We start from the raw sequence: 20,324 nt of genomic DNA, 5'->3' as shown, positions 1-20,324 counted from the left end.
AGATATCGATTATTTGCCCGAAATGTCATCGATGGGCAGCGCAAATGTGGTAAGGCAAACGATAGTATCGTTTAGTTGCCATCGATTGTATTTGTAGCTCAGATTGTTTTGCAGATTGAAGCTCGGATGAGGAATATATAAAAATAGTTTTATTTTCTTAATTTTTATAACGTTTCATAAACGCATTGGAGCTGTGCAAGTGCAATAATTGTGAGTAATTAAATTAAACTTTTAATACAGCATGTGAGTGAAATTCAAAAACAAATTGCCGTAAACGCCTAAACATTTTTCACTTGCGTCGGAAGTTTTCTTTCTCTCTCTCTGCGCTTCCAATTTTTTTTTTTTTGTTGTATTTTTCGATGCTGCTTCGTAATTGTCTTGTATACACGCTCGCTCTCTTGGCTTGCGCGCGTGTGTGTGCGTGTGTGTAATTGCTGATGCTGCTGCTGTTGTTGTTGTTGGCTGTGGCTGGTTGGAAAATAATTAAAGCAAATAAGTGTACAACTCCAATTTGTTGCACATTTTCAAGTGTCGTAATTACAGTGCATATATAAAACTGACCAAATCTGTGAAACTCTCTCCACATACTCTCTCCATCTTTCTCTCTGTGTATGTGTATGTGTATGTGTTGGTGGATGCTGTTGCTGCCAAAGGAGCATTAGAAAACTTTTTTTTTTTTATTGGATGCCATTCGCAGCATCCACATACACATGTACGAAACAAAGTCAAGATAAACGAACACAACGGGAATTGAAAGCGGAATCGGGAATCGGTAAAGCCGAATCGACCACTGGCGTCTGTGAGCGCTGTTTGCTCGTTTCTTTTGCTGCCCACTCGGCCGCTTCTTTGTGCGCAACTGCAGGTAATCAGAGTTCACCCCTCCCTCCTCCATTAACTCCCCCGATTTGTGTCCTACAACTTGGCTAAAACTCAATGAAGTTCATAAAATTGGCAGCCGATTGGAGCCATTAAACATTCGCTGCACATGCAGGCCCCCCTTCCCCCCTCCCCTGCGCAGCGCCGTTACCGCCCTGCTGCTCGACGCTCTCTGCCCAAGAAATCAACAACAACAAAACAGAAAGAGAGGCAGAGAGTTTTAAGCAAGGGTCGTCGTCGTTGTTGTTGTTGTTGTTGTTATGAAAGTTAGAGTTGGCCCTTGTCGTCGTGCTGGATCTCGTGACACGTAGGACGACATGCTCTAGTCTAAAATTTAAATTTAGACATGTTTGTGCGTGTCCGTGTTCGGCAGTTCGATACATAACACAGAAATAAAAGAAAACAATAGCATCAAATTGAAAATTCAATTCAAAATTTAATAGGAAAGCTTAAGAAAATAACTCGTAATTAGGCAAAACAAAATTTTAAAAATATCAAATATGCTGCCCAACTCTGAATTTGAAAAACAGATCATGTCATGAATGTCATGTCGTTTAGTATTGATGACACGTTTGATCCTGCGTGTTTTCATATTGTGGTTTATGTGAGAGCAACTCGACGGCTCCCATCTCTAATCATAGTTGTTTCTTTTGTTATTGCTGTTGTGCAGCCCGGGATGGAATGTACACACATTGTACAGGAAATCTGTTGCTGGGAACGTTTAAACAACTCAGCGTGAGACATTTTGATTCTGCGTGCTGCACTTGCAGTTGCATTTACCAGGCCTTTTGCAGATGAATTGCGCAAAAGGTGGCAACGCTGTAGCTGGAACGCGACTTACAGCAGCCGCAGAACAGCAGCAACTGTGTCGCATATTTGTGTAATTCTTGTATAGCCGGAAAAACTCAATTAAAGGTTGAGTGTTGTGGCTTTTTATTGAAGTACACACCCACATACACACACACACATATACATACACGCAATTGACTGCAATCGCTTGTAGAATTTGTGTGTTCATTCACAGAACTCGGAGAGCACTCGCTTCTGCAAAATGTGTTAGCAGAGGCAGCCAAAAGAGCAGGATAACAGACGACAAAAATGCACAGGGCAAACGAGGACCACAACAACAACAACAACAACAACAAAACGCCACCCACATTACACATAACTGAATAGTGACTCGCTCTCACGTTTTTTTTTTGCTGCTGCCGTCTCTGCTTACGCTCTCGCAACAACGCGCGCGCGCCTGCTCACACAAACACACACACATACACACTCGTACGCCAGCGCTATCTCGCTCACACATTGAAACGGTCTGGTCAGTTGTGCTCTCTCTGTTTCTAGCTTAGTTGCGTTTGTCGCAGCAGCAGCGCAGCAGCAGCAGCAGGCACAAAAGGATTTTCCAATTTCTGCAGACACTTTGCAAGAAACCAAAAAAATAATAATAACCAAAAAAAAAAAAAAAACAGAAACAACATATTTCAACAATATAATGTTGTTAAATTAAAGGTGCGCGCGTGTGTACAAAACAAATGAATAATTGCAAAATTACATATGAAATTTGTGTAAATGTTATAAGTGGAGCAGCAGGGGCGCTTGCGGAGGGTGGGGGCAGGTGGTAATTTGCATTTGACTGCGCCGGCTGTGTGTGTACGCTAGGCGCAGGCTCTCTGCGTACGAGATGTCCGGTCGTGGATGTATCCCAGTGTGGCCAAAGTCACAACTTCTTCATCTCGTTGTTGTTGTTGTTGTTGTTGTTGTTGTTGTTGTGTTGACTTTTATACCCTGTAAGCAGTAAAAGGGAAACATGCCAGTCGCACTTTTCGTTAGTTCTCAAAATCGACCAGAACTTGGGCATATTCAAGTTGGGAAACTGAAATCTTGAATAAGTGAGTGCGTTATAATCCAAGGATATTGATTATTTGTAAGTTAAACTTTCAAATGTTTATCAATTCGTTAAGTCGTATTCATATATTGGGATCTATAAGAACAGCTCGGGAACTTGACGATTCTTCCTGCCGAACCTAGCATCCGGAAAAGGATTTGAGAATAAATATATGAGAAAGAATAGTATATAGAAGATCTAGTTAATCCTTGAAAGAATTCTGGAATTCGACTTTTGTTAAGATGATCAACTATTCTGCATTTGCCTAACCAATTGTGACAACGACTTGATTGTATACCCTTTCTCTTTGTGCAGGTACAACAAGATGCGTCAATTCAACATTTCGGTCATTGGACTATCCGGGACCGAAAAGGATCGCGGCCAGGTTGGCGTCGGCAAATCATGTTTATGCAACAGATTTATGCGGCCAATGGCCGATGATTATTTTATAGATCACATATCAGTGCTCAGCCAGAGCGATTTTAGCGGACGGATTGTCAATAATGATCACTTTCTATATTGGGGCGAGGTGCGCAAAACAACGGACGAAGGCGTTGAATATAATTTCAATATTATTGAGCAAACCGAATTCATGGACGATTCCACATTTCAAGCGTTCAAAGTTGGCAAAATGGATCCATATCTGAAACGCTGTACCGCCACCAAAGTCTTCTCGGCGGAGAAACTCATGTACATATGCAAGAATCAGTTGGGCATTGAGAAGGAATATGAACAGAAGGTCATGCCCGATGGCCGGCTAAGCATCGATGGCTTTGTGGTTGTATTCGATGTGAGTCCGGTGCCAAATCGCAGCGTCGAGAAACAGGTGGAGTTTGTCCAGAATGCCATTGCCAATATATTGAAGAACAAGAAGCCGTTGGTGCTGGTGACCACCAAAAATGACGACGCCTACGAGCTGTATGTGCGCGAGGCGGAAAAGATAAGCCAGCGCAAGGACTACAAGAGCACCGTACAGCTGATCGAGACATCGGCACACGAGAGCATCAACATTGATTTGGCCTTTCTGATGCTCGCCCAAATGATTGACAAGGTGAAGAATCGCGTGAAGATCATCTCGTATCAGGAATCGGCCAAGTCGCGCAAGGAACTGCTCGATATACGCTCCGAGGCCGTGACACGGCTGATACGCAACCAAATCACAGACTATCACATATTGTGGTCGCAGGGCTCCAAGATGCTATCGCAGTTTCGCGAATGGAACGAGTTCCTCAACATATTCGGACACGAGGCCGGCCAGAAGCTATTCCGTCGTCACATGAAAAAATTGCGCGACGATCATCTCAACAAGAAGCTGCATCAGTATTTAGATAAATTCGCATTGGCTCTCGAGTATTTATTGCCCGATATTGGCGCCCTCAATATAAGCGACGACGATGCCTGGGAATGTGCCCGCAATTATCTACAGAATCATATTGAGTTCGAGCAGTATTTCTTTGAGTGTCCACAGGCCACCTGGACGGAGCTGCTCGACATGGACGAGGCCGAGGATGAGGCGCGCATACCGTTCGATGTGCTCGAGACTAATGAGGCGGAGACCGTATTTCGCAATTACTTGAATTCTGTGCAGCAGGACAAAAAGAAAATCGGGTGAGTTCGATAAATTCATCGAAAATTTATAGCGATTAATCGAGAGTAAAATATATAGAAACTAATCGATCGCAGTAATACGGAAAGTTGAAAAACAAAAAGATTGAGAAGCAGCTTTTTAATTCAAAGATCATTTTCTAACTAGTTCTTTTAATTATTTTCCATATATCGATTATAATGTATGCTATTATCGATCAATATATCGATTATATTGTATGCATTTATCGATTATTTAGTTGTTATCAATTTAGCTATAAAATTAGCTAGATAATTATTTATATTCATTCTCTTTTTGAATACTCTCTAGCTATCTGGGCAGAATCTATAGACTCTATCTCTTCTACAGATTTATACTTCATATATTTGTTATCGGGCTCCCGATAAGCTTCCTCTATTACAGTAATGTTTCAGATAGACTATCCACCTATAAGATTGTCTAGAAAAGCTGTCTTCCATTATCAAACTATTTGTTATTTGTGCTTAAACCCAGCTCTATATTCATATTCACCAAAAAGTGAGCAGGTTTCAAGAATCTTCTGCTCTTCTATTATGAGAAGACTTTGCTTAAAGTCTAGATATGTCACAGCTTGTAATTCTCAGCTAGCCTTAACCTGTTGGGAATTGTAAGCAAAAAGCTTTGAATCCTGTAATAATGGGATATATTCAAGAGATATTTGAACTAATCGCTAATGTTCGTTTTTACTCACGCAGCTGGAAGCAGCAGTTCAAGATGCTGCTGGAGGAGTCGGGTTTTGTGACGCCCGGCAAACAGTTGTCGGAGGTGCGTGTCCTGTTCATGGGCAGGGAATGCTTTGAGGCGCTATCCGAGCACGATTGCCAGCAAATCTATGATATACACCAGGACGAGATCATTGAGAAGAGCAAACAGAACTTTGTTGAGCTGCTGCTGGAGCATGCGCAATATTTTCTACAGTTCAAGAACGTGGACATTATCACACAGGAGGATGTTAGACAGATCACGGATGTCATACAGGAGGATTCGCGCTACAAGATGCTAGATCGTCTCGATCAGGAGCGACGCGTCCTGCTCGTTCAGCATTTACGTTTCATACACTGTCCCATACGGGATCACTGTCCGTTCTTCAACAACTGTGTGGACAATCTGATCGAGGAGCTGCTCTCCGATAAGTCGGCCGCCAATCATAAAACTGTTGGCGGTGGCAACGTTAGCCTTGGCTGGAAGACCACCGGCAATGGCAGCGAACGCACATTGAATCTGTTGATTGTCGGCTCCGAGCATTTGGCCAGCGATCTGCTGAACGATATACGCATCTGTACGGGCAGCAAGGGCGAGTATATATACGAGAAGCAAACATATTATCTCAATTATCGTATCGCCAATGGCGACATGGAGGCATTCAAGGCCATCGATGTTTACTCGAGCGGTAAGTCGGTGGCGAAACCATTTATAATATATATATATTTATACTTATATCTTGTCCGTTTTCAGGTCTGATTTGCGTCTACTCGAATCAGCAATCGTTTGAGACGCTCAAGGACAATCTGGAGCGCACGCTGCTGTGCAATCTGGAGCTGGAGGATAAATTTGAGAATTTGCCAATTGTGCTGGTCTATCAGCCGCAGGATCTCAAAGAGAACGAAGTCGAATATCTGCGCAGCGAGGGCATGCGTCTATCCGAAATGTTGCACTGCGATTTCATAGATCACACGCAAAATCATCAGAAATATGTCTACGATATACTCAATATAGTCATATTATCGTTGAAGCTAAGCGAAATGAAAAGCTACGAGCCATATCCATCCGCCAATCATACAGATCTACGCATACTTGTCTGCATCTATTGCGGCGATCAATATGATATCGAGAATATTGTTCAGCCGCTGCTCGCCGAATCGACTCTGGTCAAGGCCAATGAGCATTGCATTATTGTCGATGTATTCATTGGGGATGCCAAACGGCGTGTAGAATTCATATTATCCTCGTACCATGGCACCAATCAGTATCGGGACGAGCTCATACATGGCTATATATACATCTATTCGGCCAAACGACGCTCCTCGCTGGCCAATCTCAAGTACGTGTTGTCCCCCTAACAAATGATTTGTGCCCAAATAATAATATTGATTCTCTCTTGCAACAGCATTTTGGCCGCACAGAATGCGAACATTCCATTGCAGTTGGTCGCCGTGACGGAGAGCGGCGGTGTTAATGCATTTTTCAACAATGAAATCTGTCAGTATCTCATTACCGAGGGCAATGCATTGGCCGATCGCTATAAGGGCAGCTTTATGACCTTCTCGGCGGATCAATATGTCAAGTGTATGTCTATACAATATTTAAAATCATTGCCAGACATTTTTATTGAAATTGATTTGCCTTTTGCCAGTTGCCTTTTATAATCCATTCCTGAAGACCGCCTGGGATAACAAATACGAGGTGGAGAATCTGCATGTGGAGGAGTCAATTACATTGGATTCAGGCGAGGGTACGCTCGAGAATTCGGTTAATCAAATGCCGCGCCCGCCGCCGCGACACGAAAGCTATATGCTATCCAATACGCTGGGCACCGACGGTTCCGGCAGTGAGAATTACGAAATGCTTCCTACACGATCTCTCAACTCATTAAATGGTCCGTCTATACACATTTCTTACATTCATTTAATACATTTATTAATCCTACGAACTTTTGCAGAAGAAAGAGATATATCACTAGATGAAATCTATGATGACAACAACGAAAAACCCAAACACCTGCATCAAAGTAAGTTCACCTCTGACCCCAGTTAAAAAAAAACAAACAATCAACCCGACACCCTTATTAAATACCACAAAAGGCCAAAGAATTTCCCCCCACCCAAAAGCTAGAGACCATCAATTACGCTACCCAATCGAATCAGTTAGCATATGTATATAGACCTATATATAATATGAGCATTGCTTTAGGCACCATGCCAGCTGATATACCCTGTAATTGACGACACTTAACGGGCTGTGATACTTTCTCTATTTAGTATGTACTTCAATGCATAAACAGTTTTGTTTATAGACCTATTTATGTACTAGAACAAACATTTTGTTTGGGCGAAAACTAAATACCCTGTACATGTTCTTTAGTCTGCCTTCTTGTTCTTTCGTGTTCCTTGTCGAACTAGAGAAAGCTTAAGCCACGTTTTTTACTTATCTAACACTCAATTAATACCCTGTAATTGCACTAAAATATGACTAAAATGTTTTTATTTGGTGCAATATTTCGCCAAATCTTTAATTTATATAAAAAGTTAGCCAAGCCTGACTTTCAAGAAACTTTAATAAAGTTTTGAATGCGCAAAAGCTGCTAATTCACAAATAAAGCTGTCAATTGCTTATAATTCTCAACTGGTTATGGCACTGAGCAGCAAAATTTGCTTGTGCACAATTGAGTTCCATGAAAGAAAGCTTAACAATAACAATTTAAACAGCACGCCACAACAAAGTGTGTTTACAGGGTATTTAGCTGGCCATGCTGCATGGCATTGATTGGCTGCAAATCCATGTTCATTTGCGCTTGAATTGAAAACCGAACAAAAAGAAACCAAAACAAAAACCAGAACCAAAACCAAAATCTAACCAAAACCCACAAATATTTAGTAAAAAACCTATATATATTTAATACTCTTTATAATACTCAATATAATATTATCAATGATTAATCATGACAATTTTTCTTTTTTTTTTTTTATCGATTTATCTCTGTGTGTGTGTGTGTGTATTCGTTGTTGTCATTGCCTATTGCATACCAATAATAATTATTATATATACTAAAAAAAAAAAAAATATGTATATATATATACATATACATATATATATATAAAATAAAATTAAAAAAAAAAACAAAAATATATATATATATATATATATATATATATAATCATATCAAAATAACTCACAAAAAAAATATATATATGTATATATAAAATAAATTAAAAAAAAATATATGTATATATATATATAAAATAAAATTTACAAAAATATCTCGCAAAAAATAACCTCATATATAAAATAAAATCAAATAAAAATATCTCGCAAAAAAAACATATATATCTATATATAAAATAAATAAAAAAATATATATATCTATATATAAAATAAAAAAAAAATATATATATATAAAAAAAAATTAAAAAAAATATCTCGCAAAAAAAACATCATATATATATAAAATAAATTAAAAAAAAAAAAAATATATATATATATATATATATATATATAATGTAAAAAAACCACAATTTATATATATATAATCATATAAAAATATCTCACAAAAAAAAAAAAAAAACATTATATACATATATATAAAATAAAATCAAATAAAATAAATTTTATAAAAAAATTTTTTATAAAATAAAATAAAAAAAATATCTCGCAAAAAAATATATATTTATATATATATATATAAAATAAATTTAAAAATATATATATATATATATATTTAAAAAATTTAAATTTAAAAAAAAAATATATATATACATATATATAAAAAATAAAATTTAAAAAAATATCTCGCAAAAAAAAAACATTTTATATATATATATAAAATAAAATCAAAAAAAAAATATCTCGCAAAAAAAAAAAACTGAAAACAGGATTCCAGATATTCCCTCCTCCAACAACTCCTCCAGAGCCAGCCCCTCCAGATCATCAGCTCATTACATGCACATATAAGAGTCAATTCGTTTCGGCTTCAGAATCAAGTTTGGAAGAAATAACATGTAATCTAACTAATTGAATTCTAATTCTCTTATATACTCGTTTATACACGTAATGCATATAACAATTTAATTTTCATCAATATTTATATTCTGTTAGTAATTTTGATTTTGTTGCTTTTGTTGGTATTATTTGTGCTTTTGCTCGTTTTGGTCTTTGTTTTGCAGCCAAAACGTAAACTGTGAATATATATGTATATATATATTTTTGATCGTTTTTCGCAATCCGATTGGATAAATACGCAGCATCAGCTCGCAGTTGTCCAATATATATATATTCCTACGTAATCGAGTCCTTTTAGCCATATTCATCTGTCCTGTCAGATTGGCCTAGTTCCGTCTGTTTGCTCCGGGCATATCTTTATATAGAAGTCGGCCAGATTGATTCGAACGATGCCAACTGAAAGAATCAAGGCCTAAACCAATATCCAAGCTTATAGATTTCAGTTTTTGATCTTGAACAAACTTGACTTTCATAGAAATCAATCAGAGCGAAAAACGAAATCAATATCGTCCTGCTATATCGACTTTTATTCTATATCCTTCGGCTTATTTGCCCTACAAAAGAGAGTTGTGCTCTTTTTTAAGCCAAGTTGCTTCTGCAAGGGTATTTAGGCTTCGGCTACTTATTCAACTTCACATAAGATCCCAATATGATCGAAAAGCTATATCAATATCGTCCTTCTATATCGACTTTTATCCTATATCCTTCGGCTTATTTGCCCTACAAAAGAGAGTTGCGCTCGTTCTTAAGGGTATTTAGGCTTCGGCTTTCCGTTCAACTTCACGTTAGATCCCAATATGATCGAAAAGCTATATCAATATCGTGCTGCTATATCGACTTTTATCCTATATCCTTCGGCTTATTTGCCCTACAAAAGAGAGTTGTGCTCTTTTTTAAGCCAAGTTGCTTCTGCAAGGGTATTTAGGCTTCGGCTTGCCGTTGTCAGCCTCTGCGCCTCGTTTATTTTTTCTTTTTTTTATTCAGTTGCGATTTTCTTAAATGTACATAATATATCTATATATCTATATATACTATATAAATAACTAATATTTTGTTTTGCCTCGTTTGTAAATAGCATTTTTTTTTTTTTATTTGTTTTTTTTTTAACTTGTCACTTAGCTGAAAAAAGATGTATTTGAAAAACTTGCGCAACACGAAAATTGTTGCTATATATTTAATGCGTATTATAATTTTGTTCTTGTTGTTGTTGTTGTTGTTTGTTTCTTTTCGTCCTTTTTGTCGATTTGATTGTTCCACTCATGCATTTCATAAGCAGCGGATGTCAGCGGATCAAAGGATTCATTGGCCACCCACGATGCAGGTTAACTTTCGCTTCCAATCGTTACTTAGTCAACCCGCTATCCCCCCCCCCCCCCCCCCCCCCCCCCTTCTCAGTTCGCACCTGCACGATCTTTAGAGAAACCCCCCTCCCCCCTGTCCAACACACACTTCCCGCCCAGACATGCCGCACACCTAGACGAAAAAACATATACATCTAGTTATGGGAATAAAAACCAGAAAGTAGTGCTATTTTCGGCACGCCGAAGATCTAATACCCTTGCAGAACCAACCTTTTCATAATGTTCATAGTGCCATATGATATAGTGCTCCGATATGGATAGGATTTTGCATATATATGGGGAGTATAGTAAAACTAATAAATGCCGAGTTTGGTCAAGATACCTTGAAAAACAAAAAAATTTTTCATACAAGAAGCTACTTTTCAACCGATTGTTCCTATGGCAGCTGTATGATATAGTGCTCCGATATGGATAGGATTTTGCATATATACGAGGAGTATAGTTAAACTAATAAATGCTGAGTTTGGTCAAGATATCGTGAAAAACAAAAAAGTTTCTCATGCAACAACTTAAGTTTCGATCGATCGTTCCTATGGCAGCTATATGATATAGTAGTCCGATCTTAATAGGATGTTGCATATATATGAGGAGTATAGTTAAACTAATAAATGCCGAGTTTGGCCAAGATACCTTGAAAAACAAAAAAGTTTCTCATGCAACAACTTAAGTTTCGACCGATTGTTCCTATGGCAGCTATATGATATAGTGCTCCGATGTTGATAGGATTTCGCATATATATGAGGTGTATAGTAAAGCTAATAAATGCCGAGTTTGGTCAAGATATCTTGATAAACAAAAAAGTTTTTCATGCAACAACTTAAGTTTCGACCGATTGTTCCTATGGCAGCTATATGATATAGTGCACCGATCCAGCTGGTTCCGACATATGCACAGAAGGAAAGTCTCATAGAGATGGCTTTAAAACCGAGAGACGAGTTCGCATAGAAACAGACAAACGGACAGACTGTTGATACGGATCAGGAATATATATATATATATACTCTGTGCTTTTGGAGCTGTCTCCCTTCTTCTAGAATACCATCTGCAAGGGTATATACAGCAGAAAGTTTCTTTGTACCGCCGTGCTTCACAAAATCCCGCACTGTTCGCTTGTTAGACCAAGCTAAAAGAGATCAAGAACTTAATGAATTTTGTAATTTATTGTTTGCTTTTGTTATTGTTGTTATTTTGTTTTGGTGCCTGAAAATTATATAATTTGTAACTAATTTGCAGAGTGGCTGGAGGACAAGAGCGATGCGCGTCGCAGCACGAACAAGAACTCGATTTGGAATAATTTTGGCGGTTCAACGCATGCGTATACAACCGGACGTCGGCATATTGATTCAAATTTGAACAAGATCCGTCCGAAGGGTCCCAGCCAGACGCTCAAGGTGGGTGATGCGTCCAGTCGCAACTGTTGTGCCATCAACATGAGCTCCTCAACTTTCACGCTACCCACACAGCAACCGGGCAAGCTCAATATGAAGAACTTTCAGTTGGTCAGCGATGCCGTCGCCAAGATGAACTTCACCAGCGGCACTGGCAGCGGCAGCGGCAGCGGCAGCATGGCCGATTCCACCTATTTGGCTGGCTGTGATGGCGTCACTGAGAAGGATGCCAAACGATATGATCATGCCCAGCTGGATGGCGAGGACGAGGACTCCGAGGAGCTGGCCGAGTACGAGCAAATCTATGAAAACGAAGGTGCGTCCCGCTCACAATTTAACATTTAATTACCTTTCAAATTAATTGTTAATTTTGTTGTTAATTTGTTGAATTTGCAATTGTTTAATCTGCGTGCGTAATTCCCTGTCAAAGCATTTGCTCGGCTTCCTTTCGGTTAATAGCTGCAAATGTATAAAAATGAACCAGTTTCGAAGCCTTCTTTTCGGTTCGACGGTTCGACGCCTTGGTTCATCATAAATATCTTTATTTGAAGTCTTTCATTTATCCATGTGTCTATTGTATATAAATGTTGTCTGTAAAAATGGTTTGGTTCAGATTTTGGTTCGCCTTCGTTTCGGTTCGGTTAACTGGTTCGAAACTTGGCTCATTCTCGGTTCGGTTAACTGGTTCGAAACTTGGTTCATTTCATGTTATCCTATTTTATAACCATCTATATTTGAAATATTTCATTAATCCATGTTTCAATGTTGTCTTTAAAAATGATTTGGTTCAGGTTTTGGTTCGGCTTCGTTTCGGTTCGGCTAATTGGTTCATTTTCGGTTCGGTTAACTGGTTCAAAACTTGGTTCATTTGAATGTTGTCTATGTAAATGTCTCTATAAATGATTTGGTTCAAGTTTTGGTTCGCCTTCGTTTCGTTTCGGTTCGGTTAATTGGTTCATTTTCGGTTCGGTTAACTGGTTCGAAACTTGGTTCATTTAATTTAATCCCATTTTACACACATCCTTGTTTGTCATATTAATTTATCCATGTTTCAATGTTGTCTGTCAATGTGGTTCGGTTCTGGTTCCGGTTTGGCTGTTGTTTTCTTTCTAGCTGCTGATTCGGTTTATGGTTCGGTTTTCTAGTTAAATAAATATGCCACCGTTTTTTCTGCTCATCCTTTTCACAGACTGCACCGAGTCGGATAGCTGCGCTAGTTCCACGGAGCGTCGCGTGCGCCAACAGAACGCGTATTACAAGGCCAACAAGAAGGCGGCCACAACCAAGAAGAACAAAAAGAAGAAGGTCGCCATACCGGTGCAGACGCCGCGTGTACCACCATTTGGCGCCTACGTCAGTCCGCCAGAGATTCCGTTGCACTATCAGCGCATGGCCGCCGTTGCGGCAGCAGGTGAGAAAAGTATGTGTCGTGTCTGCATTTTCAGTTCGCTTTTGTTGTCGCAACGAATTTTCGATTTCCAATTCACATTCGTTTGTAACATTAACAATTAACATTTAATTGACTTAACATAGCCTGTTTCTAACAGCTTTCACATATGTAAAGCGGCTGTTAACTGTGTGTAAGCAATGTTAGACAAATTTAAATATTATGAGTCGTAACGCAATGAATTTTATGTTATTAACATTCATATGCACATTTTGTCTCCTTTAAACACTTTTTGGTTAACATTTAAAAACCTTTAACATAGCCTGTTACCAACAGCTTTCACATATGTAAAGCGGCTGTTAACTGTGTGTAAGCAATGTTAGACAAATTTAAATATTATGAGTCGTAACGCGATGAAAGCATTTTATGTTAACATTTTGTCTCCTTTTAACATTGTTTTGTTAGCTTAGCATGCTTTTATTATAATAACATTAACATAACGCTTTAACATATGTTAAAAAGTTTATTTTGCATTATGTTAACATAACATCAACATTAACATAACGCTTTAACATATGTTAAAAAGTATATATTGCCTTATATTAACATAACATTAACATAAGGCTTTAACATATGTTAAACAGTATATTTTGCATTATGTTAATATAACATTAACATTAAAATAACGCTTTAACATATGTTAAAAAGTATTTTTTTTGCTTGGAATTCGATTTTGACTCTTTGCCCTTCTTTGACTCTAGAAAAAGCAGAGGCTGGCGTCGTGCCCGAGTTCATGAAGAGCGACAAATCGCCAGAGGTTGGTCCAAAAAACAATCTACATAAATATGTAAATCCGTTATAAATACAATTTATCAATGCCGTAGTACTCAATGGTGCCGGAACTGACGGCGGCGGGCATATTTGGTGCCGAGAATTTGCCCGAATACAATATGAATGCCAAATGCATGAAGGACTTTGAGAAACTGGAGAAGCGTCGCATCAAAGAGGAGGCGGCACGATTGCGCAAACTGCAGGAAAAGGAAAAGGAGCAGGAAAAGAAGCTCAAGCGCAAGCTCAAACAGAATGCCAAAGGCCTAACCGAAACAACAGAGGCACAATTTGGCAAACTAATGATCACCTCCGACAAGGATGAGATACCCATTTTTCTCATCAAATGCGTTGAGTTCATCGAGAAGGAGGGCCTGGACTCGGAGGGCATTTATCGTGTGCCCGGCAGCAGAGCACATGTCGATATGCTCTTTCAGCGCTTCGAGGAGGGTGAGTGTATATATATATATATATAAATGAATTTGTATTCAAAATTATCCTGCATTTAGATACCAATACGGTTATTGATGTGCTGGACATTCCGGTGAATGCGGTGGCCACCGCGCTAAAGGACTTCTTCTCGAAACGCTTGCCGCCGCTCTTTAGCAAGGATATTATCAAGGAACTGGAGGAGATTGCCGGTTAGTTCAGCATACACAAACAAACGCTCCGCTTAACACGCTCATTGTACATTTTCTGCTTCTTTTGCGTAGGCTCCCGCGGCGTCGGCTCATCCAAACTGAACGTGGAGGTGAAAACCGATCGCAGCTGCCGTTTAATAGCTTTAAAATCATTGCTACAGAAACTACCACCCATCAATTTTGCCATACTCAAATATATATTCCAGCACTTTGTGCAGTAAGTGTGAACCCCAGCCCCGCCCACCTTTGTTATTGAATTTCATGTGTGTGTGTGTGTGTTTTTTTCTAGCGTCTCGGACAACTCGAAGCTGAACAGCATGGATAGCAAAAATCTGGCCATATGCTGGTGGCCAACATTGATACCCATTGATTTTACGGATATGGGACACTTTGAGCAGCTGCGCCCATATCTCGAGGATATTGTCCAAACGATGATCGATCAATTCCCATATCTATTCTGTGGCAAGGATGCATTCGTTATGGTCTAATCCAGTTACAGATCGAGGAACGACAAAATAGTAGGCCCCACATGGGATGCATGGAAAGAACCCATCGATCGATTTAAAGATCTTAAAGAATACAAAAGAAATTATATATAGATATATATATAATTGAAAGCCTGGCAGCAAGTCGCGATAAATTGTCGTAACATTTTGTAAACGCAACAGTATGAAAATTGCATATGTACTCCAAACAATATATGTATATATATATACACATACATATATATATATATATAATGTGTGTGTATATGTATATTTGAATGTGTGTGTCTGTAAAGTATTTGGTATTGCGAAAAGTATAAACCAATTAGTTAAGTAGGGTATATTTATTTTTTATATATGTATATGTGTAACACTATATATATATATATATGTATATGTATATGTGTGTATGTGTGTATGTGTATACATGTACATATATATATATATATATGTGCATATTCTATTTTGTATTAATGGCTTTGTTGTGTTTCCGTGATATATGTAAACGCATAGGGTTTTGCGCGATCCGTAACGCCGCCCGATCTATAGTTCCATATATGATCTATGTAAATGCATATATATATATATATTAGTGTGTATATATGTGTATGTGTTTATGGGGATGGGGCAGCGCGGCGCGCAAATTTAAACAAATTTATTAATTGTGTATTGTATGTTAAAATGTATGTTAAAACAAAACAAAAAGCAAGTAAACTAAAGCATTGCGAATATTATATATATATATATATATATATATATATGTATGCTAGATTTATATATATTTGCATATGTCTAATTAAAAGAAGAAGCAGCCACAAAAAAACTTAAGATAACAAAACGAAACAACAAAAAAAAAACAATTTCCAGCTACTAAATGTGAATCTCTGTGTATGTGTATGTGTGTGTGTGTGTGTGTGCGTGTGCGTGTGTTGAGTGAGAAAGAGTATGTGTGTGTGTGTGTGTGTGTGAAAGCATGCTTGTTCTTCTATGTGTATTTAGATGTATAAGAAACCGTAAATACACACACACACACACACACACACACACACATGCATACATGCATGCATGCATGCATACATATACATATATATATATATATATAGAATTGTGTCTAAAAGATGAAATGTATTATGTATTAGCGCTAAATGATACGGCATATACCACGCCCCTTCAGCCCCCCTCCCACTAACAGGATCAATATTGCAAGCAAAAAAACAAAAACAAACAAAAATAATTCAAATCTTTGTCTCCAGCTCTCAGCTATTATAAATGTGTGCTCTACTCTACATATGAAAAAAACGAAAAAAAAAAATACAATACATATACAACTGCTATGCATACATACATACACATATATATGCGCATATATGCACTTGTATACATATATGTGTATGTATATATGTATTTTAACTAAAAAACAAAAAAACGGTAAAGAAACGAAACGTAGACAACATAAGCGTAAGTGTTATTTCTTGTAATTGAGCATTAATTTTTTATAAAACTAATTATATAATTGTGTATCTTGTGTCTGAACGGACCTCAAACTTAAAGAAGAAGCAAACGCAAACAAAAGAAAATGACAGAAAAAAAACAAAACAAAAAAATGCGAAAACTCATTTTAAAGCAAATTGCGCGAACACAGAGAGAAGAGAATGAAAAACAAAAACAAAAACAAAAACAAAAACAAAAACAAAAACAAAAATAACCAATATATAGTATAATTTGTATAGATGTGTGTCTATTGCATTATTTGTACACGAATGTGCATGCATATTGTATATATATACGCAGTATTAACGGTATATATGTGTATGCATTTATTTATATACGCCTAAAGAGAAACAGAAACAAAAACAAAACAAAAAAAAACCGAAAAAAAAGTAAAACGTAAAACAAAAAAATGCAAATGTCTCAACAAACATGTAATTTGACGTGATGTGTAATATTTTTAAAAGCAAATTTTATGCGCCCCAAAAAAAAAAAAACAAAAAAACAAGAAAAAAAATAAGAAAAGAAAAAACCCGACAAGAAAAAAAAACATGCCGCCCCCTCCCCTCACTCTCTCTCACTCACACTCTCCACTAACCGAGCGCTCCCATATAACACACACTCTCTCGCTCTCGCTCTCGCTCTCTCGCTGTCACTCTCTCTCAGGCATAGATGTATGTATATATATGTGTATTTATGAATGTATATGTATATGCACACATATATATGCAGCTAAATGTCAGGCTATGGAGTGCAAAAAAAAAATAAATTTGTGGGCATTTTCCAAAATATTTGTGAAGCATTTCAAATTTGTTGTTGTTGGCATATTTATTAAATCGATTGATTACAAGTAAATGTTGCTTAGCTGGCCAGCAAATTGGCCGCAATGGCCTCCGTGTCCAGCAGTGTTAGCTTGTCCGTTATCCTGGACTTCTTGTAGGCCGGCTCATCCTCATCCTCCTCCTCCTCATCCTCCTCCTCCTCCTCCTCCTGCTCCTGCTCCTCCTCCTCGTCATTAACTCTTTTCTTGTACAGCTTATCCGGATCTGGCAGCCAGGACAAGTCCACAGACTGCTCGCTCTCGCTCTCCATTTCATCCTGCTGCTGCTGCTCTTCATCATCCTCGTCCACCTGCTCCTCGTCACTTTGCTGTTGCTCCGCCTTTTTGCGCAGCTTTTCGCGCTGCAGCTTGTGCCGCCGCTTGACCAGCTCCCGGAAACGCTGCTTATCATATTGATCCTCCTCGTTGAGCAGCGCCTTGGATAACATTAGATTGATGCCGCCATCGTCATCCTTTTGCTGCTGCTGCGCCCTGGCCGTTAGCGCCTTCATTTGATTGCGCTCGTCGGCCAGCGTTTGGCCATCCTCATCGAACTTGAGCTTGGAGTTGACTTGCAAGTTCTTTTTGATTGCCTTCTTGGCCAGCGCCGCTTTGGTCACCAGCTTCTTCTCGCGCTTGGGCACCACCAGCTCCGGCTCCGGCTCCAGCTCTGGCTGTGCGTCCAGCGGCAGCTCCAGGTCCACAGCTGCACCCTCAACATCATGATCCCGTCGCTTGATCTTAATAAAATCGTCCGCTTCCTCTTCCTCCTCTTCATCGCCAGCACCGAAGCTTCTTGATGGCGCCCTCAGCTTCGGCTCCGACTCCGGCTGCGGCTGTGGCTGTGCCGCCTGTTGCTTCTGTCGCCACTTGAGCTTCTCAATGAAGGGCACACGAGGCGTGACGGCCAGGCCCAGCGACTGCGCATACGCATCCAGATCGAGGCTGAGCACATTGAAGAGCCGCTTGTTGCGCATAAGGAACACGGATTTCAGATAGGCGAGAAAAGCGCGCTGCGCCGAGGCGCGCAGCTCCGGGAATTGGGCTAGGAACGCCTCGATTTTGACGCGTGGCGAGAACAGCTTCTTGGGATCGATGTGCACACAGCGTATATCCAGATGCAGCTGCTCGCGCAGTGTACCAATCATGTGCTCCTCCTCGCTGGGCGTCAACACCAGCAGGCATTCGCCGCGTGCCTTGTTGCGTGCAGAGCGACCCGCTCGATGGATGTACTGGGACACATCCTCGGGGCAGTCGAGTTGCAGCACCCAGTTAACGGCCGGAAAGTCGAGACCACGTGATGCCACATCTGTGGCAAACATGACCACATGGCTTTTGCGTAGAAAATCCTCGTAGATGGCAATGCGTCGATCCTGATGCAGGCTGCCATAGAGGGCGAGTAGGCCAACGCCTGGACGCAATTTACAAAATATCTCGTACAGATACTTGGCCTGCTTGCAGCTGGACACAAACACAATAATCTTCTGCTTCAGATGATTCTTGATGAACGACCAGAGCATGGTTATCTTCTCCTCCAGCGGCAGCACCACATAGCTCTGCTGCAGCAGCTCGGGCAGGGCCAAGACCGCCGTTGATGCGCCCGGTTTTGTATCATCAGCAGCAGCAGCAGCAGCAGCTGTGGGCTTAGCTGCTCCATAGCCAACATATACGGGATCCTTCAGATTGAGTCGCGCCAGATCCTCAAGCGTATTCGTTTGCGTGGCCGAGAACAACAATGTTTGACGATCGGGCGGAAAGTTCTCGATAATCGAATTGAGCGTCTTCTGAAAGCCCATGTCCAGGCAGCGATCCGCCTCGTCCAGCACCAACATCTCCATGCTGGTCGTATTGAACAACGGATTCTCATCCATATGCTGCAGCAGACGACCCGGCGTACATATCAATATATTGCACTGATCCATGCGCGTCCGTTCAAACTTAAGATTCTTGCCGCCAATAATTAGACCCGCAGAGAAGTCGTGATGTTTGCCGATCCGCTTCAGCGTCTCGAATATTTGGTAGGCAAGCTCACGCGTTGGCGATATAATGATCGCGGCCACGCCATCCGAGCGCGACCATTTGTTCATATACAGATGCTCCAGGACCTGTCAAAGGTGAGTTTAAAAGTTATTCAATGTTAATTAAGTCCAGCTGCACTTACGGGTATGAGAAAGGCCAAGGTTTTGCCGCTGCCGGTTATGGCCGCTCCGAGCACATCCTTGCCCTGCAGCGCGTGTCCAATGCTCTGGCGCTGCACTTCTGTCGGCGTTGTGTACTTGTATTCGGCTAGTGCTTTTTGCGTTTTCTGCGACAGCGGGAATTGTGCAAATCTTTCAATGCTGTTTGCATCGATTTCAGCGTATTTGGTGCGCAGCTCCTGGATTTCCATTTCGGTTGCCGCCAATTTGGAGCGTGACAGCTCCTTGGCTCGTTTCTGATTGTGCTGTTTGTTCGGCTTGTGGTTGGTCGCCGGCTTGGGCGGCGGTCGTGGTCCTGGTCTGCCAGGACCTTTACGCTTTTGCTTTTGCATGGCGCAATTAATTTCGAGTTGTTTGGGCAGCAAAACACGTTGATGGCCACTCAATAACTGTTGCACGAGGGGTACGAATATCGTCAGAGTATCGATACTTTGAATTTAAAAATACCAGCGCTATCGATACTTATTAACAAAAGCACCAAAATCGGAAACATTTTGCAATTATGACTTTTAAGCCCACCCAAACCGGACGCACACTCAAATCATTAATTTAAGTAAGAGCTTTATTCATGATTATGTTATTACTATAGCATTTAGTCGATACCGTTCAATTTTGTCGCCTTATCAA

At 39.8% G+C, this 20,324-nt stretch overlaps 2 protein-coding genes across 5 annotated transcripts; one reads left to right on the top strand and one right to left on the bottom strand.

The window, feature by feature from the left end:
- The first annotated feature begins 141 nt into the window (after nucleotides 1–141).
- Nucleotides 142–15,595, top strand: LOC115768306 (rho GTPase-activating protein 190). 4 transcript variants are annotated; one of them, XM_030712854.1, is made up of 16 exons: nucleotides 142–210; nucleotides 3,077–4,369; nucleotides 5,081–5,775; nucleotides 5,841–6,426; nucleotides 6,493–6,671; nucleotides 6,739–6,981; nucleotides 7,045–7,113; nucleotides 10,378–10,422; nucleotides 11,696–11,853; nucleotides 11,926–12,166; nucleotides 13,040–13,270; nucleotides 13,999–14,054; nucleotides 14,122–14,515; nucleotides 14,575–14,706; nucleotides 14,779–14,923; nucleotides 14,996–15,595. In XM_030712854.1, exons 2-16 carry the CDS (start codon nucleotides 3,087–3,089, stop codon nucleotides 15,192–15,194), a joined length of 4,656 nt encoding a protein of 1,551 aa, XP_030568714.1. In that variant the 5' UTR covers nucleotides 142–210; nucleotides 3,077–3,086; the 3' UTR covers nucleotides 15,195–15,595. The 4 variants fall into 4 exon arrangements, with proteins under 4 accessions (XP_030568714.1, XP_030568712.1, XP_030568711.1 ...); XM_030712852.1 differs by having other exon boundaries at nucleotides 11,696–12,166; nucleotides 13,040–13,261; XM_030712851.1 differs by having other exon boundaries at nucleotides 11,696–12,166.
- A 1,893-nt stretch (nucleotides 15,596–17,488) lies between these two features.
- LOC115768319 (probable ATP-dependent RNA helicase DDX10) lies at nucleotides 17,489–20,078 on the bottom strand. The gene is made up of 2 exons (XM_030712868.1): nucleotides 19,661–20,078; nucleotides 17,489–19,604 (listed from the first exon to the last, which is right to left on the bottom strand). The coding sequence occupies exons 1-2, from the start codon at nucleotides 20,027–20,029 to the stop codon at nucleotides 17,541–17,543; spliced, it is 2,433 nt and encodes an 810-aa protein (XP_030568728.1). The 5' UTR covers nucleotides 20,030–20,078; the 3' UTR covers nucleotides 17,489–17,540.
- Nucleotides 20,079–20,324: the final 246 nt, after the last annotated feature.

Source organism: Drosophila novamexicana, unplaced genomic scaffold (genome assembly GCF_003285875.2).
Source record: "Drosophila novamexicana strain 15010-1031.04,08,12 unplaced genomic scaffold, DnovRS2.1 tig00001752-arrow-arrow-pilon, whole genome shotgun sequence".
Classification (NCBI taxonomy): Eukaryota; Metazoa; Arthropoda; class Insecta; order Diptera; family Drosophilidae; genus Drosophila; species Drosophila novamexicana.
The sequence above is the reverse complement of the archived record's forward strand: the minus strand, read 5'-3'. Positions and strand labels throughout refer to the sequence as shown.